This window comes from Phialemonium atrogriseum (assembly GCF_030411735.1).
Source record: "Phialemonium atrogriseum strain 8032-3 unplaced genomic scaffold QBC33scaffold_5, whole genome shotgun sequence".
Taxonomy (NCBI): Eukaryota; Fungi; Ascomycota; class Sordariomycetes; order Cephalothecales; family Cephalothecaceae; genus Phialemonium; species Phialemonium atrogriseum.
Genome location: NW_026848142.1, coordinates 656328 through 677678, shown reverse-complemented (window position 1 = coordinate 677678; position 21351 = coordinate 656328). Strand labels below are relative to the sequence as shown.

General features: G+C 56.4%; 6 protein-coding genes across 6 annotated transcripts; 2 read left to right on the top strand and 4 right to left on the bottom strand.

The window, feature by feature from the left end:
• Positions 1-608: 608 nt before the first annotated feature.
• On the top strand, positions 609-2111 carry QBC33DRAFT_512680 (uncharacterized protein; the record flags this gene model as incomplete). Its single annotated transcript, XM_060425925.1, has 1 exon — positions 609-2111. The coding sequence occupies one exon, from the start codon at positions 609-611 to the stop codon at positions 2109-2111; it is 1503 nt and encodes a 500-aa protein (XP_060286224.1).
• An 853-nt stretch (positions 2112-2964) lies between these two features.
• Positions 2965-4382, bottom strand: QBC33DRAFT_529890 (uncharacterized protein; the record flags this gene model as incomplete). Its single annotated transcript, XM_060427183.1, has 1 exon — positions 2965-4382. A coding segment is annotated over exon 1 (519 nt), but the record flags the coding sequence as incomplete, so codon positions are not given.
• Positions 4383-5567: 1185 nt separating this feature from the next.
• On the bottom strand, positions 5568-8985 carry QBC33DRAFT_529885 (putative cullulin 3 protein). The gene is made up of 3 exons (XM_060427182.1): positions 8597-8985; positions 6205-8519; positions 5568-6131 (listed from the first exon to the last, which is right to left on the bottom strand). Exons 1-3 carry the CDS (start codon positions 8636-8638, stop codon positions 5963-5965), a joined length of 2526 nt encoding a protein of 841 aa, XP_060286222.1. The 5' UTR covers positions 8639-8985; the 3' UTR covers positions 5568-5962.
• A 153-nt stretch (positions 8986-9138) lies between these two features.
• QBC33DRAFT_309325 (zf-DNL-domain-containing protein) lies at positions 9139-10162 on the top strand. Its single transcript, XM_060423465.1, has one exon. The coding sequence runs from the start codon at positions 9244-9246 to the stop codon at positions 9958-9960; it is 717 nt and encodes a 238-aa protein (XP_060286221.1). The 5' UTR covers positions 9139-9243; the 3' UTR covers positions 9961-10162.
• Positions 10076-18286, bottom strand: QBC33DRAFT_309245 (U3 snoRNP protein). The gene is made up of 2 exons (XM_060423464.1): positions 16718-18286; positions 10076-16665 (listed from the first exon to the last, which is right to left on the bottom strand). The coding sequence occupies exons 1-2, from the start codon at positions 18106-18108 to the stop codon at positions 10191-10193; spliced, it is 7866 nt and encodes a 2621-aa protein (XP_060286220.1). The 5' UTR covers positions 18109-18286; the 3' UTR covers positions 10076-10190.
• Positions 18176-20405, bottom strand: QBC33DRAFT_529878 (CwfJ C-terminus 1-domain-containing protein-like protein). Its single transcript, XM_060427181.1, has 2 exons — positions 20156-20405; positions 18176-20106 (listed from the first exon to the last, which is right to left on the bottom strand). Exons 1-2 carry the CDS (start codon positions 20167-20169, stop codon positions 18465-18467), a joined length of 1656 nt encoding a protein of 551 aa, XP_060286219.1. The 5' UTR covers positions 20170-20405; the 3' UTR covers positions 18176-18464.
• Between the last annotated feature and the right edge of the window lie 946 nt (positions 20406-21351).

The window sequence follows — 21351 nt, the reverse complement described above, 5'->3', positions numbered from 1 at the left end:
AAGGGGAATTCCCAATATGCGAGGCCGACCATTGCACTCCCGAGTGAATGTCACCTGCCTGTGCCCCGAGGGGCAGAAAGTGTAGTGATGGGCCTTGACGAAGCACATTGGAAGAGCTGTGCCCAGTGATCGATTTGTTCGGATGGAAGAGGCCTGCGCTGGAGGTGCAGAGTTTGCTGAAGACAAGAGAAGAGAATAGTTGAGATTGGGAAGGAAGGAAAACTCTCCATATATACGTCGTTGTATCTGCTGAGCGAGGCTGAATTGTTCGCCGTCACCCACCCGGGATCAACTTCTCTGTCTAATTCAACCGCTCTGTTTTTTAAAACAGCCCCTTTGTGTAAAGCGCAACAAAGAAATTGTCCCCCAAGGCGAGGGTGGGCTCTCACCAACCCATAGGTACAAAGGGCTCATCTTCACACAATAGCATTATGTACCGAGGAGCATTCGTCTAAATAGTCGACGTTATCTCGACTCCCTTTCGTTTCCTACCTCAGTTTCCGACTACAGTTTCGACTTGACTGAGACACCGGTTACCACTCTCAGTACTCAGCAAGTCATCTTCGCGATCCAGGTAGGCAGGACCAAACCCCTTCCCGATCGCCAAGATGTGCATCTTAGTAACCAGACGCTACAGGTGCGTCACCCGAGCCGGCCAACCCGTCGAATCCCAGACCCACCACCAGGGCCGGTGGATCCAACCCTGCTCCAGCCCCCCTCCCCCCACCGCCGGCGGCGCCGGCGCCCAACAGGCCTGCCTAACGGCCCTCGACGAGCAGGACGAGTGGTACGACCACCCCTGCCCCGATTGCACGGGCCACAGTGCCGCCTCGGATGGCATTTCGGTCCGGACCGAATCGCGGGCCTTCCCGCGCACGGCCTCGGACGCCGGCCGGGCGGCCTTCGCCCGCGTCATCAACACCTACGCCCAGCAGCTGGCCCGGCTCTTCCACGCCTGGATCTCGGACCACTGGCGGCGGCCGGGCGACTACCACGACGGGAACGGCGACCCCGCGCTCCTCGCCGAACGCAACGCCATCGTCGCCCGCGAGCTGACCTGCCGCGAGGACCCGTCCCACGGCCCGCACCACCCCGACGCGCCCTTCTGCGGCTGCACGCTGGCCGCGGCCCCGCTGATCCAGAACCTCGCCTCCCAGCGCCGCCGCGACATGGCGCTGCAGAGCGCCGCCGCGGCGCTGGTGCTGGGTCGGGGCCATGACATGGTAGACTTGGGTGATGGGGGCGGCGATGGTGAGGGGAGCGACCCCGGCGACCCAGGGGGGGGTGGGGTCGGTGGCGGCGGCCCCGGCGGGGACGCGGCCGTGGGGGAGTTGATGAGGACGCGGGTCCCGCCCGTGCTGGGGGCCGTGATGCCATTCGGAGCGGCCCAGCTCGCGGCGCGCTGGTCGAGGTTGCAGGGGTTGAGAGACAACCGGCAGTCTGAGGATGGCAGCCCGTGGGACGCCATCTACTGCGTCCTCCGGGACATCAGTTGGGTGCTCGCCATCGACACAGGGCTGACGCTGGCCCGGGCGGGCGCCATTTTCGGTATGCTGCAGGCCAGGATGCTCGACAGGGCGACGCGGATACGACATGCCCGGCCGTGGTACTTGGAGGACGCGCTACTGGACGCCGACCGACCGTGGATCAACCGCCTGTCGGATCTGCTGGCCAACAACGCTCACCAGTACTTTGACCTCTACGGTTACGAGATGACCTTCCTCCTCGATCACGGCGCCCAGGAGCCCGTCCGCTGGTGCCCGTGGCTAGCCCCGATTCGCCCCTCGGACCGGCACGGTTTCATGACAGAGGAGTGGGGCCAGCAGGGGGCGCGGCTCCACGCCCGGCTCCAGAGCGCGGAGGAGAACATCGTCGACTTCGACCCGGCCACCATGCCACCCGGCGCGAGGTGTTTCATCTGCACCAACGACTTCGTAAGCGACAACCCGCCATTTGACGTCCCGGCCGCGCCGCATCGCTGTGCGGGGGCGCACACGGCGGCTGCGGGTCGTAGATGTCTCGTCTGCTTCGCCGGGACGACGAGCAATGTCCCTTCCTGCCCCATCTGCCGGAGACCTTACGATGAGGAAGACGATGACGCGCCTGCTTGAGATGGGCAGGGCCTGATTGGATTTAGAACTTGACCAGGTAGGCAGTATATGATAGACAGCGATGAGACTGACATCCAATATATCCCCGTTATGCTTGATATCGTTGGTTGGTAGAATTTCACCCACCATTTCCGGAAGGTCATCTTGGGTGGGGCATATGTACTGTACCTCTCGAAGTTCACGCCAAACAGTTGACAGCAACCCCCAAAAAAAACCCAAAGGAATATTAATGGGCCTCAGCATCCCGAAGGTTTGTATCATCATTGGCCAAAGAACTGAAAAGAACAGAACTGCTTGCCCCCCAGCGTAAGATTGATGGACCTCAGCATCCCTTGAGTATATATCATCACTGGCCCTTTTAGAAAAGAACAGCTTGCTTCCCCCTGCCCCGATTATCTCCGTCTTAGAGCTCGGCGCTAAGTGCTGCGAGACCTCTTGGGTGGACGTCAAAATTCGGGTGGATGTTAGGTGAACAAAGAAGGGGAAGGACAAGAAGGGGAAGGACAAGAAGGGGGAAGGCCTGCCTTTATGTGATTTGTGAAAGTTTATGGCGGATGTTTGTTGGCCAACACACGTCCTGTGTAGGTTTTGGTCGACCGACCAGTCAATTACCGTTGGCCCTTGGGAGCGGCCCGAGACCATGAAGCTAAAACTCGCGCCTGCGAGACCTTGGTAGTAGTTCAGCTGCGATCACCAATTTGCCACCCACGCTGTAGGATTGTTTGGAATGTGGTGCAGAGCTTTCGCGGGCGACAGCCCCAGAGTTCGATATTGCTGTGGCAATGGTATCGGGAAGATCACCGACCTTGAGTTGCGGTCGCATCTGACGCAGGAATGGAAAGCGGACGGTAAGAATCGTTAGATTATCCTGTGCTGTTGGATTCCCCATTAGCAAGTCAAGTCACCACAACTGGCGCAAATGACGATGGAGGGAAAAAACACAACGGAGTCTCACGGTTGCCACAAATTCTATTGTACTACATACTCAGCAGTTTCAAGAGTACCGAGCCATTCCTGCGCGTAACTACGAAGGCACATTCGCATCTGACGCAGGACAACCAAAGCAAAAACACCCGCCAAGCCCCTATCTTGTCAGCCATGGCCCCATAAGCCGATCACCATCTCTATAGGTATCCGGAAGCCATGTCAAGTATCGCCCTAGAGGTACGTCAGCCGAGGCTGACGATTTGTGAGGGCTCCTTCTGCTCTTTTCATAATAATAATCATGTTACGCTGGTGGAAGCCGCCAAAAGAAAAAAAGCAAGAAAGCAAAAAAAAAGCAATCCAAAAAAAACACGCAAGGGGTACATCATTTTTTTTTTTTTTTTTTAGCATTAGGAACCACCCACCTGGGACTGACACGATCCTCCAAGTCTTGATGGACGCCTGGAATTTGTGTCTGATGGACAACAGAACACAAGGGGGGGCGCCGAAGGAGACTTGACTGAGCAGAGGAGAGGGAATGCAATTGAAGAAATGAGCGGCTGGCAGGAGGAGACAAGAGCTGATGAAGAACGAGTCAACGGAGAAGTAGAAGTATAAGGAGGGCATGCGAGTCGATCAAAAACAAAGCATTGACAGGGCGAGAGTGCTGGCAGACGGGATTGTCGATGAGGACGAGAGTGTTGGGGGAGGACGAGAATGTTGACGGAGACGAGGTGCCAGCGTAGGACGGGAGAATTGACAGAGGGTAAAGAGTCGATGGAGGCGAGAGTGTCAATAGAGACGGGGGTGCCGAGGGCAAAAAGTCGATGGAACACAAGTGGAACGAAGGAGAGAAAGAGAATCAGCAAAGAGGAGGGCAGATGACTGCTCTTATAGTTCAAGGATGGACCAGAGGGGCGGCAGGTTGTGGCCATACCTATTTTGTGAAAGGGAAAGAGCGTTTTCGAGAGATGGAAGTGACTTGGGGTGGAGAAGGGGCTCCCAACTGCAAGGGTTGTTTGCACATCGTATGCTCGAGAGATTGGAAGGCTCGAACGAGGCAGCCAGAGAGGTTCGCAGAAACGCTTCCACTCACAGGACGACTTCCCAGGAGCCTTAGCAAGGAATGGAAAGGTGGTAGTGACCGGTGAACTTAGGGAAGTCGTTCTATTTGCGTGGAGAATTTTCAGGTATCGTACCACACGGGTTCAGAATATTCGGAGTCTCGAACGGAGAGAAGGCATCGGCAGATGGACGTGGGAAGGCGTTCGTGATCGAAAAGCAACTTCCAATTATACATACGGAGGACGTCGCGCATTAAGAAGTCCAAAGAGTCGAATGAGGAAAGAAGTAACTGATGCTAAACAGATCCTTCTACCTAGGTAGGTACCTATCTATGAGAAAGTTTGTCAAAGGGCAGCTCTATTTTGGGGTGTTGACTTGAGTTCATTTGCAGGCTTGATAGCCCCTTCCTAACCTGCGAGCCATCCTATGACAAAGAAATAGACCTGGGCCTTAGCGATGCTATGCTCACTAATTCTTGTCAAATTGCACCTGCATTTTCTAGACAGCAGATTGAACCTGATGTTACTTGCGCCTAGAGTCGGGCCGCGAGGTCGGCTTTGTTTACTTTCTCCTTCGTAGTTGCTTATTAAGCCAGAGCGAGGTACCTTGGTATGACACAACCGTTGAATGGGCTTCCTCCAGCAAGGTTGCCCAACGAAGGACCCTCAGGTTGTCGCCATCTTGCCTCGAAAAAAGAGCTTTGTCAGAATTGGGAGGCGACGAGGCGATCGCTGCACTCCCATCTGCTTTCCTTCTCCATTTGCGTAATCGCTGGGATAATTCCCAGCTACCCCGTCATGCTCCTGTCCCAGCACCCTGATATAATTACCCCCACGCAATTCGATATTTCGACTTCACGGAGAAGTTTAAAGGCGATACATCCTTCAATTAACACCCAACCTCATCAATCTCGGAGTACATTGAGTCAGCCCGGTGCCCAGTTTCTTCCATCGCCGTCAGAATGACGACGGGACCGTTGCCACGGAGGCAGCAGACCCAGGGCTTGGAAGCCAGCCTAAGCAAGGTCGGCCTCACCCTCTTCAGACCTTTGCTCGAACTACAGACCTGTCCCGGCTGCCATGAAGAGGCCCCATTAGGATATACGGTGTCGTTACTGTCTGCGAACAGGAAGCCAAGCCCAACTAGGTTGCTTTCGCTGTAAGCCTGGACCCGCAGCGGGAGCGGGAAGGGGCCGATCAGCTCAGTTTAGTAGGTATCTGGACCCCTATCCTACCGTTTGTCACCCACCCGAACGGCCCGTTCAATAGGGCTTGGCAAATATCGGCACCATAGTGGTCATCATCCTGTCTGGGAACTCACGCTCTTGAGATGTGTACATGAGTTGCGGAATCGGGGCATCTGTTATTTTGGTCAGATTCGACTGGGGGATGCCAGGGAGGGACTTCTACCCCCATGTCCCTGAGGTAGGAATTTCACATGTGAGAGCAAAGAGGACGATGCAACGAGCTGTTGCAACTTTATTAGTTAGACCCACCTCTAAACGTGGATGCGATAATAATGGCCGAAATGCGAGGCTCCCATGTAGCTCCCGTCTCTGGATGAATGATTCTTCTGTGGTATGACATCTATGCTGCTATGCTCCTGAGCAACGTGTTCGTAACGCCTGTGCCATGATTCATTCACACCAGACACCAGACCAGCCCGGATCGTAGCCATCCCAACTCCCTTGCTTCCCATGCAAGAAACACAGAAAACCGGACAAGGGGAGCGGGGGGAAAAAAAGGGAAAATTAGCTATGATTTAATGATTGCCGCCCCCTCCCGATCGTGACGCCGCGGACCAAGAAAAGCTCCGTATGAATAAACCATCAGAGAAGAATATTCTCCCCGACTCCTCCCCGTTTACGCCATGTAGATATAGTGCCCAGGTTCGTCACCCCTGTCAAGATATTCTCGCGCAAGGAGATCCTCAATGCGTTTCTTGATCATGGAGACGTCGGGCTTGAAGCGACTGGCAAGCTGGCCAATAACCTCAGTCACGAGGTTGGCATGGCTCAGCTCTCTACGTTGCCTGCATCAAAAACATTTGTCAGTCATCGATGCACCAAGACAAGTCGCGTCGCCGGGGACGCTATTCATCTTACTTCATGATCCTCACAATCGCCGCGTCGACGGTGTGAGCTCGGGTCTGGTCGTTCTTCTTCTCCGTCTCCTTGCGCTCCTCTTCACCCTCGACCTTGGAGATGTTGGTGATAGTCGGCGCTTTAATCTTGATAGTCTTGCTCAAGAAGCCACTGTTAAACGAGAAACGATCGCCCGCCTTCACCATTTTTGTCATGGGCTCTTTGAGCAACACCCTCGCCTTCTGAGCCACCGAAACCGAGGCCAATGTCCTGACCAGATCCAGGGTGGGGATGTTAGTCTTCGCCTGGATCTCCTCGAAACTCAGAGATTCGCCATCAGGCAGGTCGTTGAAGAGCAACAGCACGACCATGCCATACGTAGACACATTCAGCTCGTAGCGCCTCTCTCTGCTCAGGGGCCCCGTTTCCTTGCCAGGGACTTTGGGAAACAGGCACTTGATGTCGGCGGTCCCGGCTGTCCCAACCCAGGTCAGGACGCGGCCGCTCCGGTCCTTGAGGTAATACTTGTAGAAACTGCTCTGCAAGGTCTTGATCTCCGGTGGGAAATTGCACTCGGCCTTGGGCGCACCTTCCTGGAGCGCGGTACGGCCCATGACATCCGGCGGCCAGTTGTTGGTGGTCAAGACGCTGATGGAGAGATCAACTTGCCTGACATCCACGTCCCCAAGGCTGCGGATGTGCTCCCGGTAATTCTCCGTCATGTCTCTCGAGAGTTCAATATCTTTGAACATGCCCTCAAACTTGGTCGTGAAGTGGTTGCCCACCTCTTGCTTCATGCGGGAGATCATCTCCTTCTCGACGTCCTGACTGTCGGATTTACCTTGCAGCAGCCTTCGGGCGAGGTGTTTCTGATAGTATCTTTCGAACATGTCCCGATCGGTAACATATCGGAGGAGGACGATTGCCTTGTCTAGAAGCGTGTCTACCTCTGCCTCCGTCTTCCCCTTGACTCCCCTCTTCAGAGTGTCGTCAATGAAGAGCGACACGTACTCGGAACTCCGGTTGAACATGTTGATAAAGTCTGAAAAGCTCTTGGTCACGGCCGACTGCAGGATCAGGTCTTCGTTGAAGCAGTGAACCCACAGGTAGTCGAACTTGTCCTTCAGCGTCAGCACATCGTCCACCCACTTTATTGCCGCTGCCGTCTGTTGCGCCGTGGCGCTAAGAGGCTGAGGAGCTTTAGCTTTTTCTTGCACCTCCTTCGACGCCTCGTCACCCTCTCCGCTGGGAGCTGGCACTGAGAAATCCGTGTTTTTAAGTGCCTTCTCGATGTCTAAGCCCAGATCCATGACGCGAACCTGAAGGGTATTCTTAAGTTGCGTCTTGTTTGGATCGACTCGGGAGATGAGTTGATACAGAATGGAGAGGTCTTCGATTTGGTCGTTGTCGATCATGATCTTCAGACCGCTGCCCTCCATGGCCAAGAATTCCTCCATGTGCGCAGAGATCAGGTCCTCGTCAATCACCTTGGCGACCTTTTCGTACGTCGGTGGGGATATGGTTGTATTGCACCGGTCCTGCTCCTCGACCAGGCGTCGTTGCGTGTGGCGGAGCCATGTGCTCGCATCCGCCTCGCGGACCAGCTTCTGGCACTCGTTTTGATAGAAAGCTCGACTTGCAGTGAGGAATGCTGGTTCGAAGACGGTCAGGTAGAGCTTCTGGTTGTCTTGCTCGTGGTCGGTCTCGTATAGAACTTCCAGCATATGTATGATGGCACGGATGAAGCTGCGATCGATGACATCCCCGTCTCTTTCCATATTGATTAAGTCCAGCACCACGGCATTAAGTATGTCAAATATGATGCATTCGTGATCCACATCATCGGCGAGGCTGCCTAGGCCAGATCGAAGGACGTGATCTCGAAAAAGACCAATTGTGGCACTCCATGTCGAAGGAAGGCCCGAATCCTGGGTGTAGGCGCGATCCAGGTACATCATGATGTCGGCGATCATATTCATAGACATATTGTGGTCTTCCCATGAGTCCTTCACGCCCCTCAGAAACTTCTCGCCCATCTGGCGGCGCTCGTTGGTGCTCGAAGTAGGCGGCTGAAGGAGTGACACGCTGACGAGCTGCTTGGAGAGAAGGCCATGTATACGGGGAACGACATGGTCGGCAAACCATTGTTCCTCGAACGCCTTGACCCTGTCGTAGAGCAGATCTCCTTGTTTCCGCAGTACTATCTTATAGGCGGCTCTATAGAGCTGCTCGAACGAAAGGTTTGATGCATCCCTGTTATGAATATCGGTTAGGGAATCGCGAAGGAGGTTCCAACAGGCTTCGGTGTCGCCAATATCGTTTCGACCGATGATGGGCTGGTGCATGTTTGTTAGCAGGGCCAGTCTTGGGTTTGGGTTTGGGTTTGGGTTTGGGAGATAGGCTCTGAGCTTACACGTCGAGGAGGCCGGATTCTACCACCCCTCGACCCCATCATGGTGGGTGGAATTCAGGCAATCCTGATAGGGGCAAACTAAAGCTGAGAGCGAATATGTTTTGGGCGAAGCAAGAGACAGAGGGAGGCTAAATTTCTGGAATTCTAAATGGCGCGCCGAGCAAGGTCGTCGTCAGTTTTCGGCAGCTGAACCTTGAAGCTCCGAGCTAGAAGTCGGGACCGGGAGAGGGAAGGGAGTGGATGGTCTGGGACGCCGAGAACTTACCACTGCAAAAGTGACACCGGATTTTTTTTAGCTGCAGACATGACATACACGACCAAAGGGGCTGGCGCTGAGATATCCGTCAAGATAGAGTGAAATTGGTTAGGCAACCTCAAGAACAAATGGCTGCGTGCTAAGAGCAGGACCAACGGCTTTAACCCCACACTCAGCGCTTTCCCATACTTGCCCCTCCAAACACGGAAGAAGTTATGATTCGCCGTAATTTTTCTGAGCTTTGAGCTTAATTTATCCGAGCTTGTCCCCCGACGTCCTTCCATCAATTAGAGGTACCTATGTAGAGAGCATCTGCAAGCATCTCTTTTTTACTTGCAATCTTTCAACACACCAAAAAAAGAAGCCTGCATTCGAGCGTCCCCACATAAACATGGCATCAAGACGCGCACATGCGCTGCTAGCCCAGCTCTCAAGACCAATCGCCCCAGCAATAAAGGCTTCCCGTCCCCAATTCCACCCCACGGGACCTTCCCTCCTCCCACGCCTCCCGCTCGCCGCCCAGCATCCCCAACCGCTCCTCCTCCGCGCCGCCCACAGCATCCCCCGGCCTCGCTCTCACGCCGCCGCAGCAACAACAACAACCGACCAGTCCGGCCCCCCGGCAGCACCAACCTCCCAATCCAAGCACCAACACAAACCCAAGCAACCACGGGTAGCCCAGCAACCCCACTACGAGCTAACCTTCACCTGCGTCCCGTGCGGCGAGCGCTCGCGCCACAAGGTCTCGAAGCAGGGGTACCACCACGGCTCGGTGCTGATCACGTGTCCGGGCTGCCGCAACCGGCACGTCATGAGTGACCACCTGGGCGTCTTCTCCGAGGCGCCCTCGGGCACCGTCGAGGACCTGATGCGCGGGCGCGGGCGCCTCGTCAAGCGCGGCACCCTCGGCGAGGACGGCGACGTCGAGTTCTGGGAGGACGGCACCGTCACGAGGAGGGGCGGCGCCGACGACCCCGACGGGGAGGGGGAGGTGGTGGTGGTGGGCGGCGCGGGGGGGCAGGAGAAGGAAGAAGTGGATGATTTGCCTCCTGGGGCGACGTTCAAGAGTGCTGCTGCTGCGGCTGCTGCTGGGGAGAAGTCGGGTTAGGAAAAAAAAGGGGGGCGGTTGCATGGTGTTGGTGTGGTTGTGACACCGGGCTGTTTTTATCACATATTGGAGTTAATCGCAAGGAATACCCGGATCGAAATTGCATAGACTGTACCATATCTCACAACTCTGTTCGCATATAGACATATAAACTGTATAAATCACGATACGCAGGGCTTTTCCGCCCCATTATCTATCTCCCTCTATTGCCCATCTCAGGGGCCCCAAATCTAATAGCCCCTCCTCAAATCACGGTGTTGCTGTCCCTTGACCTTCCTCCTTTCCCTCTTCTTCTCAAACTTCTTCCTCTTGTCCCGGCCATACTTCTCCGGCTGCGTGATCGCTTCGATCTTGCGCTTGCTCGACCGCTGCTCCCTCCTGCCCCTGATATCCGCCCCAACCGCTAAGAGGTTCTTGGTGTACTCTGCCGTGCCGAGCTTCTTCTGCAGGAGATCCATGATGGCCTGAGCCTTGGACTTCAGATCATCGTACTTGGTCTTGAAAGCCTCGTCGGTCGAAAACGGCGACGGGATAGAGGGATCGCTGAGGTTCCGCAGGGGGCGGAGGATGGTCTTGATGTTCGGAAGGAGGACCTCGTTCGGCGACTTGACGCAGAACGCCTCGAGCACGTCCATCGCCGCGACCTTGGGGATCAGCGACTGGTAGTTCGGCCGAGACTCTCTCCTGACGACGGCGGCCAGCTTCCAGAACAGATACCCCAGCCCCGTCCTCCGCTCCTTCTGCTCCGGCTCATTGGTGTCTTCGTCCTCACTCTCCTCGGGGTCTGCTCCGCGGACATGGGATTCGAGATAGCCGCCCAGGAACACAAGTACCCGGACCGCTTCCTCGGCAAGGGCCTCGTCCACCTCGGGAGCCGTGAATATGCCAAGAGTAAGTTTCGCCAGGTCGAATATGTCCTCCCTGTCGAGTTCTAAGCCATGCGACCCGGAGAAGGTCTCTTGCGCGGTGCCTGCCTTGGTATTACTTGCAAAGTCGGCAAGATACATGCTGAGCAGCTTGATAGAAGTGAGCCTGACTGTTCCGTGTTGATGTGACAGGGACTCATGGATCCCATCCCACAGATCCTGAGACTCCCGTGACAAGATCTTATGGGGGTACTTCTCGAGCAAGACCTGTACCAGTTGAAGCGACGCATTGGCAAGTTCCCAGCCCGCCTCTCCCGTCTCCTGGCCCGCCAAGATCTCCGTCGCCTTGTCCACCACCAAGCCCAGGTCCTTCTTGTCCTTGGCACTGGCCTCCCTAGCCTCAAAGTAGAAGCCGAACGCCTCGAGCGCGAGCTTCAGCACGGCCGGGTTCTCATCCTGCTGGAGCCAGGACCGGAGCAGCGTCAGGAACTTCTGCAGGTGCTCCTTGTCGGCCCTGCGGAATATCTCCTTGACCAGGCCGCCCGCCGCGAGGCGGCACCTCTCGCTGTCGTCGTTGGCGACGACGAACACGAGCGGGATGAAGCACGTCGCCGCGACCTCCTGGACGAAGTCGTCGGCCGACTTCATCAGCAGCAGGTGGATCACCTCCATGACGGACAGTCGGCCCCCCTCGCGCTCGTACTTGAGGTTGGCGACGATGAAGCTGAGCTGCTTGGTCCAGCGGCTCTTCTTCTGCGGATACTCGCGGAGGAACTGGAAGAAAGCGCCTCTCGCCAGGTCGCGCGTGTCCTTGTCGTCGTTGGTGATCATAACCGTGCCGACGTAGTCAAGGGTGTCGTAGACAACGGCGGTCTCGACTTTGCGGTCCAACACGGAACGCAAGAAGTTGAACGTCACGTGTCGGTAAAGTGGTTCAGTAAGGTCGTCCTTCAGTCTCCCGAGCAGCATGTCGACAGCGGCATCCTTGACCGGGATCTCCCGCTTGTCCCTCATCAACACCGATAGGAGCTTCAAGGCGGACTGGGCGAGATCCGAAGACGTCGACGAAGACATGGATATGCCCTTGATAGCCTCTTTCGCGGCCACCTTGTACAGGTTGACGAAGTCGTCCGTCTTCGAGGGCATCTTGACAATAACGGTGAGGAGCTTGAAGGCGGCTGTTCGGACCTCATCCTCGCCACCAACCACCGCGTCGCCGAGAATGGGGAGGAAGCCGGCAATGTTGGCTGCAGTGCGCAAACTGTCGTGCTTCTTCACAGAAGACCGGATGATGTCGAGAGCAAACCTGACCAGCTTGTATGTATGCTTGGTGGTTGTGCCGCGGTCGTTCTTCTTTGCTCCCTTCTGGACAAGGTACCTTTTCAGCCTGGGGTCGATCTTGGGCTCGGCCTGGGGCTTTTGGCTTTTGTAGACCTCCTGTATCACCTCGTACGCGAACACAAGCGTATCTCGACTCTCGGCGGCTGGGTTCTGAAGTAGCCCCGACGTAATGCGGCTCAACAGATCCTCAATCTTCCGCACTATGCGCAAGTCAAGCTTTTCGAGCAGGAGGGACTGGAGAGGATGGACCAGGTCGACAAGGTGGATGATAGACGCGTTCTTCGCAATGAGCTCCATGGAATCCTGGCTCTTGCTGCTCTTGACCTCCTTCATCTGGGTGGAATAACCCTCCGCATCCTTCTCCTGCCCTGTGACGCCGAAGACGTCGTCCATGATAACAGCGACGATGGATGGCAGGCAATAGTCGAGCTCTCCCTGGTTGAATTCGGGGATGACGGTGACGAGGATCGAGTGCAGAGTGTACGACAGCACGTGGAGCTGATACCCCCTGGTGAGCGCCCCGCGAAGTTCCTTGAGGACGAAGCCGAAACCTTGGGCGCCGAGGATGCAGGTGATCTTTGCCAGGGTCTCCCGAGCCATCTCCCGCGACTCCCACGCCTTGCTTCGGAGGATGTGGCATATATCTGTCAGAACAGCCGGAAGCTTCTGGTCCAGGATTTGCGAGGGCAGCAACTTCAAGAGCTTGACGATGATGACCCCGACTGGCACCCGTGCGCTGACGGTTGTCTCGTCCTTCTCATGAAGGTACTTGACGAGCGATGGCAGAGCGGCGCCCACAATCTCATCGCTCACCTTCTCTTGACTGGGAAGGGTGCGAGCAAGGCGGCGAGGCCCGATCCCTCGATCCAAGTCCATCGAGTCACCATCCGCTTTCTCGGAGATGGCCGCCCGTAGGGAGTCGACGACCTTCTCGAGGAGCCGGATGACCCGCTTCTGGAAGTCCGGCTTGGACTCGATGAACGATATGAAGCGGCGAAGCACTGCACGGTACTGCTGCCACTCCAGGGACATTGCCAAGCTGGCAACTGTGTTCGTAGCCTGCGCCGCCAAGCCATGGTCGTCGCCACCCTCGGGACGGTCGAAGATGAAGTGTTCCAGCAGCGGGATGAAGAACTGGCTGACGTTCTTGCTTTGCATCCCCGCACGATCGTTCGCTTGCTGCAGCAGCCGGAGCGCCTGCAACTGTCTATTGACGGCCGGGCTCAAGATATGGAAGAAGAAGGCATTCTCGGTATCCTCGTCCGACTCGGGGACAAGGACTGACAAATCAGATATCGGCGCCCATTCTCTGAGGTGCGAGACTAGGAAGGCGAAGACGCGGAGATGCTCGCGCCTGACCGTTTCCGACACCTCCCGCGCGCCGGCGTAGAGCTCTGGCAGGATGATCGTGGAGAGCAAATTCGCATACGCTTCCTGTTCCGGGCCGTCCCAAACAGACTTCGCCGCCCCGATGAACTTGCAGAGCCCATCGGCCGAGTTCGTAGATAGAACCCCAAACTCCTCATCCTGCTGGATGAAGAAGACCATGTTGTGCAGAAACGCCGACCATTGTCCAATGGTGAAAGGGACCTCCCGCTCCCTGGAGATGGCATTAAATGCCGAGAGGCGCTTGTTATAATCTGGCTCATCCAGCCTGTTTTCAACATACGCGTTTAGGTCTGAGCACAGGGCTGCCACCTCCTGAAGAGAGGGTTCCTGCGAGGCAAAGACCACCAAGACTTCCGCCAGTGCCTGCCTGTTGTTCCTGTCTTTAAAGTAACTGAAGAGCGGAACGATGGTATCGTATACTCTGCTCTTGAGATTCGCATTGCCTTGGACTTCTTGCCGAGTGATGAACTGCTTGAGGATGAGCAGGATGGATCCCTTAACTTTCGGGTTAACCTTGCGCGACGGCTGCTGGAGAAGGAAGGTCGAGATATCCACCATATCTTCGACGTTCTTCGACTTCTCGACAATGGGGGCGAGCTCCACCACGGTTTCGATGGCTGCCTCCAGCAGATCTCGCCCAATATCGTGTTGGTCCCGTAGGAGGTCACCAATCCGCTTGAATATGAGATCGACATTCGGGTCCAGCAGCTCCGACTTGATCAGTTCGTTGTACTCTGATTCAGCCGCTGGCGCGAGGGCGAGCTTGACCAGGTTTCGCACAATCGACAGGGCGAACACTTTGACCTCATCCTTGGTCTTCTCGATTTCAAGGCAGTCCACGACCCTTGGGAGGATGCGATCGTCGATGGAAAGGAACATGGCCGGCGCCGGAAGAACCGACCACGTGGCCAGCAGCTGCCAGGTCCAGGAGACGCCTTGGGTACTGTCGCGAGGGAGCTTGTCGATCCTCGGGCTGATGACCTCGCGAACTATCGCGTCTTTGTAGGGAGTCCAGTCGAAAGATTGCGTGTTCTGGAACAACTTGCAGACGCATTTGAGAGCCGTGGTCCGAGCAACTTTAAAGAGAGATGTGTGGGATGTCGTCTCTTCCTCTTCGACATCTCCGTAATCTTCCTCGAGCTGGCGACTCGCCCAAATCACGCAATAGAGCACTGTGTTGACTAGTGCCTCCATGTACGAAAGCACGCTGGTGCCCAGCTCGTTTATGATGGCCTCCACCATATTGAGAAGACCGACCAGCTTGCGAGCCGGGACCATTTCTTTGCTGAATGTCGCCTCTCGGATGCCAGATGCGTCGACGATCTGGATGCCCCGAAGGCTGCCGAGGGCGATGTCCAGGAAACTGCCCACATCATCCACATTCAGGCTTCTGATGACGGCAAGCCGTGTATTATGGAGCCCGTGGCGGCCACTGGCGGCGCCCTTCTTCGAGATCGTCCGACCGTAAAGGAGTCGCAGAAGAACGGGCATGAGTTCGGCGCGATGTTCTGCGCGGATTTTCTGGTCGCCCTGGAAGAGGACAGTAAGCTCGTTCCTGAACCTGGCTTCGTCGAGGAGGTACTCTAGGTGCTCCTGGTACGGCTTGACCCCCTCCTGTTTCCACGCCAGGATAGCCTTGAGTGAAGGCTTCTGAATATCCACGTCGCCGTTTGCAATCAGCCGCAAGAGGGAGTCATATGCCCTCTGGCTCTGGTAGAGAACCCTGGGGTTGTTGAACTGTGCAAAGACACCGACGAGGGCCTTCCTATCCTGGAGTGACCAGCCATCTTCAGGTGACTTTGCAGGTTCGTCGTCTGATTCATCGACTGGGATATCATCCTCGGAGGTAAAGGACAGAAGATAGGGGACAAACTTCCTGGATCGTTTCTCCGCGATGGCCGGCAGCGCAGAAAGAACCTTTAGTGCCCTGGTCCGGGCATCATCTGGACGGGGAGATACTGTTTCCTGGCCGTCTTCGAATGTCTGCAATATCGCGTGTGATGGCTGGGAAAGCACACTGCCTGTCAATTTTGCAGCTTCCTGGAGTTTCATCCAGTTCAGGCACTCGAAATCCGATAGATACGGACGCCTAGATCCCAAAGATTGCCGGCCTGGTCCGTCCCATCTCTTTGATGTGATCTCCATCCAGTCGAAGGCGAGGGTGGCAATGATCTCCTCACCACTTTTGTCGCTGGCGATCTGTTTCATGGCTTCGACCGCGTCATCCCAGACAGGGGACAACTTCACCGTCATCATGCCAAAGAGGAAGGCCGGGATGGCCTGACGCAGCCAAGAATTGCTGTCGAGGTTTGCATACGTCTGGCCCAACTTGCGGAGATGCACGGATATTGTCCTGGCATTCTGTAGATCAAGCGGCGTCTGCTCAACCTGCAACATGATCGCGAGGGCAGAGTTCTGGTCGGGGGTGGCTTCCAGGGTTTCAAGATTACGCAGGGAGGCGAGGCGTAGCCGGTGAGATGGCGTGGACAGGTTGTGGACCAATGACTTGACAAGGGGGTTCTCCTCGGCTTCGGGGCTTTCACTGCTATCACTCATAGGCTTGTCGGGAGTAAGTTTGGAAATGGCCTCCTCATAGGCCAATAATGCCTCGAGGAAACCGGGGAGGTGGCAAAAGCGAGGTGTTGCAGCCCTGAGTAAGGGGCTTATGGATGTATCCAGGGTCCCGGAAGGTTTCGCCATGCGCAAATACGCATGAAATCCATGGCTGACGATGAAGTTTGCTTCCTCCGTAGTGGGCGATGACGACGGCCTCAGGGCGAGCTTCAGCTTCCGTAGGAGTAGTTCCGCTATCCTCGCGTTGGTTGATGGGTGGACCGATGTCGACTCGAGCACTTGCAACAGCGCCGAGTACTTCGGCAGGCACTTGTCCCGCCATTCCTTCGGGTCCTTGTCGTAGGAGCCTCGCTCGGGGAATGGTGTGATCTCGAGACGCTCAAACTTGCCAACGATTTGACCTTGCCACGACTGTGGAAGCGCACAGCCGTCCTTCTCGTTATCTGGCGTGAGCGCTCCAATCTCTGCCATATGAGGTAGAAGTGTGCACAACATCTCTTCGTTGTCGGTATCGGACCAATGTACCATGATAAACCTTTTGCCAAGTTAGCAAACTGACGGCTGGAGACGGACACTAGCTGCCTTACCTTTCGAAGTGTTTCTGGAAGAGACTGCGGAAACGGTCCGAGTTTAGGTCCGCAAAGTATGAACAGAATGGGATGTAGCATCTCATCAACGGCTCCCTGGTCAGTGCCCCCATGAGCTGCGAAATTGACGGTATCAGAGCGTCCATTGGCGCTTGGTTCCACACGATCGCGGTGTTGACCACGACGCCCTGCCAAAGAAAGTCCACGTGGACGTTCGTGATGTTGTCGGGAAATTTTGTCAGGCGCTCCAAGGTTTTGGATAGCGCCTTGATCAGGGCAGGCCAATCGCTCACACGCGCGCCCCTGCGGACTCCGGCCATCGTTCCCAGAAGCCGAGCGAAGACTACTGGTCTCCAAGAGAATTCCGCTGTGTTCGACTCATCCACGGCAGCATCTGCCGCCTCAACGATTGCCTCTTCGACAGTCGTGAACGTCTGAACGGTCGAGTGGTGGATAATGCTCGTGAGCACGCCGCAGCAGACATCCGTCCACACAGCCTGCTCCGATCCCGGCACCAGCTCTGCATCCGGGACCGCCGCGATAAGGGCGAGGAAGGTGCCTGAGCCCGTCGAATGCACGGTATGGGCGAAGCCAGTGCTCTTGATGGCCTCGGCGAACATGGTCATGACCCCCTGGCTGTACAGCTCAAACTGCCTCGTACCAGCCACGGACTCCAGATCCTTCCTAGCATGCTCCACGAGCAGAGGCAGGGCCGTCTCCCTGTTGCCGGGCGCGGCAGCCTTCTTGACCAGGAAGCTCATGGCCTCGGCGGCGAACCTGGCGATGTGGCCCGGGTTCCTCGCCTTCCCGAGCAGGGGCGCGATGGCGTCGTACGTCGGGCGCAGGTCCGGCACGAGGAGGCGGGAGAGGTACTTGAACAGGAACGCCATGGCGGCAAACGTCCACTCAATGACCTCGACGTCGCCCGGCCGGCCCGCGATGCTGACGATCAGCCCCAGCGCGCGCGGGTAGTGCTTCTCGAAGCGGGTGCCCAGGTCGTGCGCGAACGCCGTGAGCAGGTCCAGCAGCGGCTCCAGCGATTCCTTCTCCTGCAGACTTATGTACTTGGCCAGCAGGTCCATGATGCGGGCCTCGAAGTGGAGGATCTGGGCGAGGGATTCGGTGAGGGGCAGGACGTCCCTTTTGAACGCGGCAAAGGGCCGCGAGACGTTGAGCTCGCTCCATTTGTCGAGACCGTTTCGCAGGTACGAGGTCGTTGCAGAGAGGTCCTCGGCGTCGAGGTCGTGGCGGCGCACTTTGCGGAGCGGATCGAGCGAATGGAGCTTCGATATTTTCCTGCTGAAGGACTCCCATCGGTGCTGTTTGGCATGGAGAGTCAACTTTGTTGCCCGGCGGGCTTTCATAATCCGTCCCGACGAGGTGGAAGGCATTTTGCCGGTATCCGAATCAAAAGATTCTTCGGATTTGCAAGTCTTCACGATCTCTCAGTGCGGTGTGGAGCTGGCAATGATCTCGATTTTTTTTCCCACCTCGCTGAGCCGATAAGGCCAAAGAGCGATAAGATAAGCTGATAGATTGGCCCCCATAGTGGGGCAGTTTTGGCTCAACGCCATTATTGCTCTATCCGATTTTACCGTCTACCGGTGTTAAGCTCCCAGGGGTATACCTAGGGACCTATTTTTGAATATCGTACATCCTCCCAAGATCGACGAATATCCACCCCATCGGCGAGTCTACTCGTTCGCCAGATCGCCAGTCCCATGCAGCCCAGCAGAAAGACGGACCATCACGAAGCATCCGCCATCGTGAAATCCCACGGCTTAAACGTCTTCTGGAGCGCCCTGGCCTCGGCAGTCTCTTCCTCCTCCGTCTGCTGTATGTCCTGCCAGATCAACCGGCTATCAAGGCCGAGCAGCTTGGCGAGGACGCGCCTACCGAACTGCAGATCGAACCGGACGCCCTCGTCGAACCGCATCAGGAGGCTCTTGCCGATGATCCGCCCGCCGTCGTCGTCGCCGCCGTCCTCCTCGGCCCAAATCCACACTCGGAAGTAGTCGCCGCCGACCTCGTCCCCGACGCCGAAGTCCTTGACCTCGAACTTGGGGAGCTTCAGGTTCTCCGCCTCGACCCGGAAGGCGGCCTCCACCAGGCCCTTTTGGACCATGTTCGCCGGCACGGGGAGGAACTGCCAGTGCGCGTGGATGCCCCTCGCGCGGTTGATCTCGAACGTCACGGCGCCGAGCTTTTGCTTCGTCTGCGACGACACCATGGCCTGCAGCGCCTCGCGGAAGCGCGACATCTCCTTGAACGTGTTTGCGGCGTCCGTCTCCCCCATCGCGGCCGTGGTCACCGTCGGTGCGTGCGTCAGGGGCACGATGACCACGTGGGCCGGGAATTCCAGGCCGTGGTTCTTGAAGGTGGCGGCGGACGGCAAGGGGCCCTTGGCCGTGGCGACGTAGCATTCGTCGCCGATGCTGCACACCATGTGGGTGGACAAGTTGGGGTTCGACAGGCAAAAGAAGCACTTGTCGGGTCCGGGTGGTGGTGATCGATCCCGCCAACTCTTACGCCGCTTGTGCTCGTTCGGATGCCCGTTTCCGAAGCGAGAGTAGGAGCCGGAATCTGCTGCCGGACGCTTCTTCCCGGAGGCAGGGCGGGAGAAGGGAGATAATGTGCTCCCTTGTGGTAAGGAAACCGGCGTCTCATTCTGGAGAGAGAAGGCGTAGAGGGCCTTGGCCTTGGATGTGTTGCCGAATGGAGCTAGGGAGATGAAGCGCGTCACTTCGCCAGTCGGCTGGCCCCCATCATCTGCTGGTGGGAAAAAGAAAGGTTCTCGCTCGTAGAAGAATTCCCCGGGTGACGCAGAAAGGTGATACCGTGGCTTTAGCGCCGCACACAAATCCGCGACTGAATCCGTAGCCGGGATATTGGCAGGCTCGACCGGCATCGCAACATTCGACCCTTTCCACACACCCGCCGGCCACAGGGCTGTGAGGAGGATATCAGCAGAGTTTGCGCCTCGCAGAGCTTTTGCGTCGTCTAGCGTGTGGAATGGCAGGTGCTGCTCCTTAGATTGCCCACCAACAATCGTCGTGTCCAACATTCCGCCCAGCGCCACGATGCGCAGCCCCTCCGAGGTCTTGGTCACGCTTCTCTTTCCAAGGTAGTGTAGATTCGGCGCAATCTCCTCGTCGCTCTCAATCTTCTGAACAACCGGCGGGGGTAATGCGTGTGTGCCGACCGTGAAGTATGTCGGACATGGAACCGAGATTCGGCCATCGAGGAGCGCGGCGACGGCATCGTCGTCTTCGGCCTCGGCGAAGAGGTTGCCCGTCACAATGGCAAGGGAGAAGTTGTTTTTCGCATGCAAGGTGCTCAGCTTGTTGAAGGCCGCTTCGAGTTGGCCATTGGCATTGCCGAATACGAAGCTATTTGATCAGAAAGTGAGGTGGACAGTCCGGCGACGGTGCGACTCACATTTTCGTTGCCATGATGGCTTGAAGCCCACAGGGCAGGTAGGCCTATTGGGAGTTCAGACCCCCCATAGATCGCGGTGATCTGGCGCGTTTAAGAGTAGAAGGTGGCGCGCGCTTGGGTGGTACTGGGAAGGTTTGGAAAAGATTGGAAAAGCGTAAGAGACGCCAGAAGACGCCGGCTCAATCGAGTTGAGGCGCAGAGGCGATATCCTCAAGCCGTGAACCTCAAAATTGATGATGCAAATGCTGGCTGCTGCAAATCCTGTTTAACGATATTTGCGTTTAACTACCTGGTTATCGCGTATATGGGTCCGGGCATATGCCGGAATAGTGGGGCCGTATGCAACCGGACCTGCAACAACGGGCGCATGTATCAGTAAATTTGGGCCGGGAGTCGACCGCCTGGAGACCATCCGATATCAGGTACCATATAATATGAGAACCTTGGAGGTTTCCGCCGCCCAACTCTTCAAATAAGCAACATCTAAATGGCCCTGGGCATGGCCTATCCAGCAGCCGTGTAAAGAGGTAAGTGCAGAAGGAAAAGCTAACCTTGAAGTAAACCACCTTCAAGTCCCAATTGAAAGAAATAAAACCGTGTGGCTTCGTAAAGACACACCACACCACCACCAACTGACGGCATTTTAGGCTGAAAATATAGGTGCAGTGATGACTGTAACCAGAGGACAGAGCACCTAAGAAGACACACAAATATGAGGGCCTCGCAGGACCACATCCTTGGTCTAGATTGCCACAACCGACAAGTTCAGCAGCATAAATCCCACATCACAATCTTGTTCACGCGAATGGCCAACACAAGGTATTGGAATATTTTTAGTGCTCGAATTCTAGCTAGCGAGCTAGCTAAGGACCGGCTGCCAAAAGGCGATGGCCCCAAGAGGGTCGAAGTAGTTGTGTCCGGGAGGCCAAGGGGCCAAACTGAACGTGAAGCAGGCGGCAACAGAGGCCAACAGGCCAACAGATTGCAAGACCATCCACCTAACTGATGGACATGAAACGCCCAGGAAAAAGGAAATCACCCCTAAAGCTCTCCTAACAGCCTAGACAGCTCCTTAGGCATATCTGCACAATCTTGAACTTCGCCCTAATCCCCCAGGCTGCCGAACTAGGAAGCCAATCTCGTACAGAGAGCTCCTCATCCGAGCTAGACAAGTGAGGCCCAAGACGGCTATCTCA

Bases quoted from the DNA above. Each gene is read 5' to 3' on its own strand.
- QBC33DRAFT_529885 (XM_060427182.1), bottom strand. From the start codon at position 8,638: ATGATGGGGTCGAGGGGTGGTAGAATCCGGCCTCCTCGACGT. The intron at 8,520-8,596 runs GTAAGCTCAGAG...AACATGCACCAG, and splicing joins GAATCCGGCCTCCTCGACGT to CCCATCATCGGTCGAAACGA. The intron at 6,132-6,204 runs GTAAGATGAATA...TTTTTGATGCAG, and splicing joins GCGATTGTGAGGATCATGAA to GCAACGTAGAGAGCTGAGCC.
- QBC33DRAFT_309325 (XM_060423465.1), top strand. From the start codon at position 9,244: ATGGCATCAAGACGCGCACATGCGCTGCTAGCCCAGCTCTCAAGACCA.
- QBC33DRAFT_309245 (XM_060423464.1), bottom strand. From the start codon at position 18,108: ATGCCTTCCACCTCGTCGGGACGGATTATGAAAGCCCGCCGGGCAACA. The intron at 16,666-16,717 runs GTAAGGCAGCTA...ACTTGGCAAAAG, and splicing joins TTCCAGAAACACTTCGAAAG to GTTTATCATGGTACATTGGT.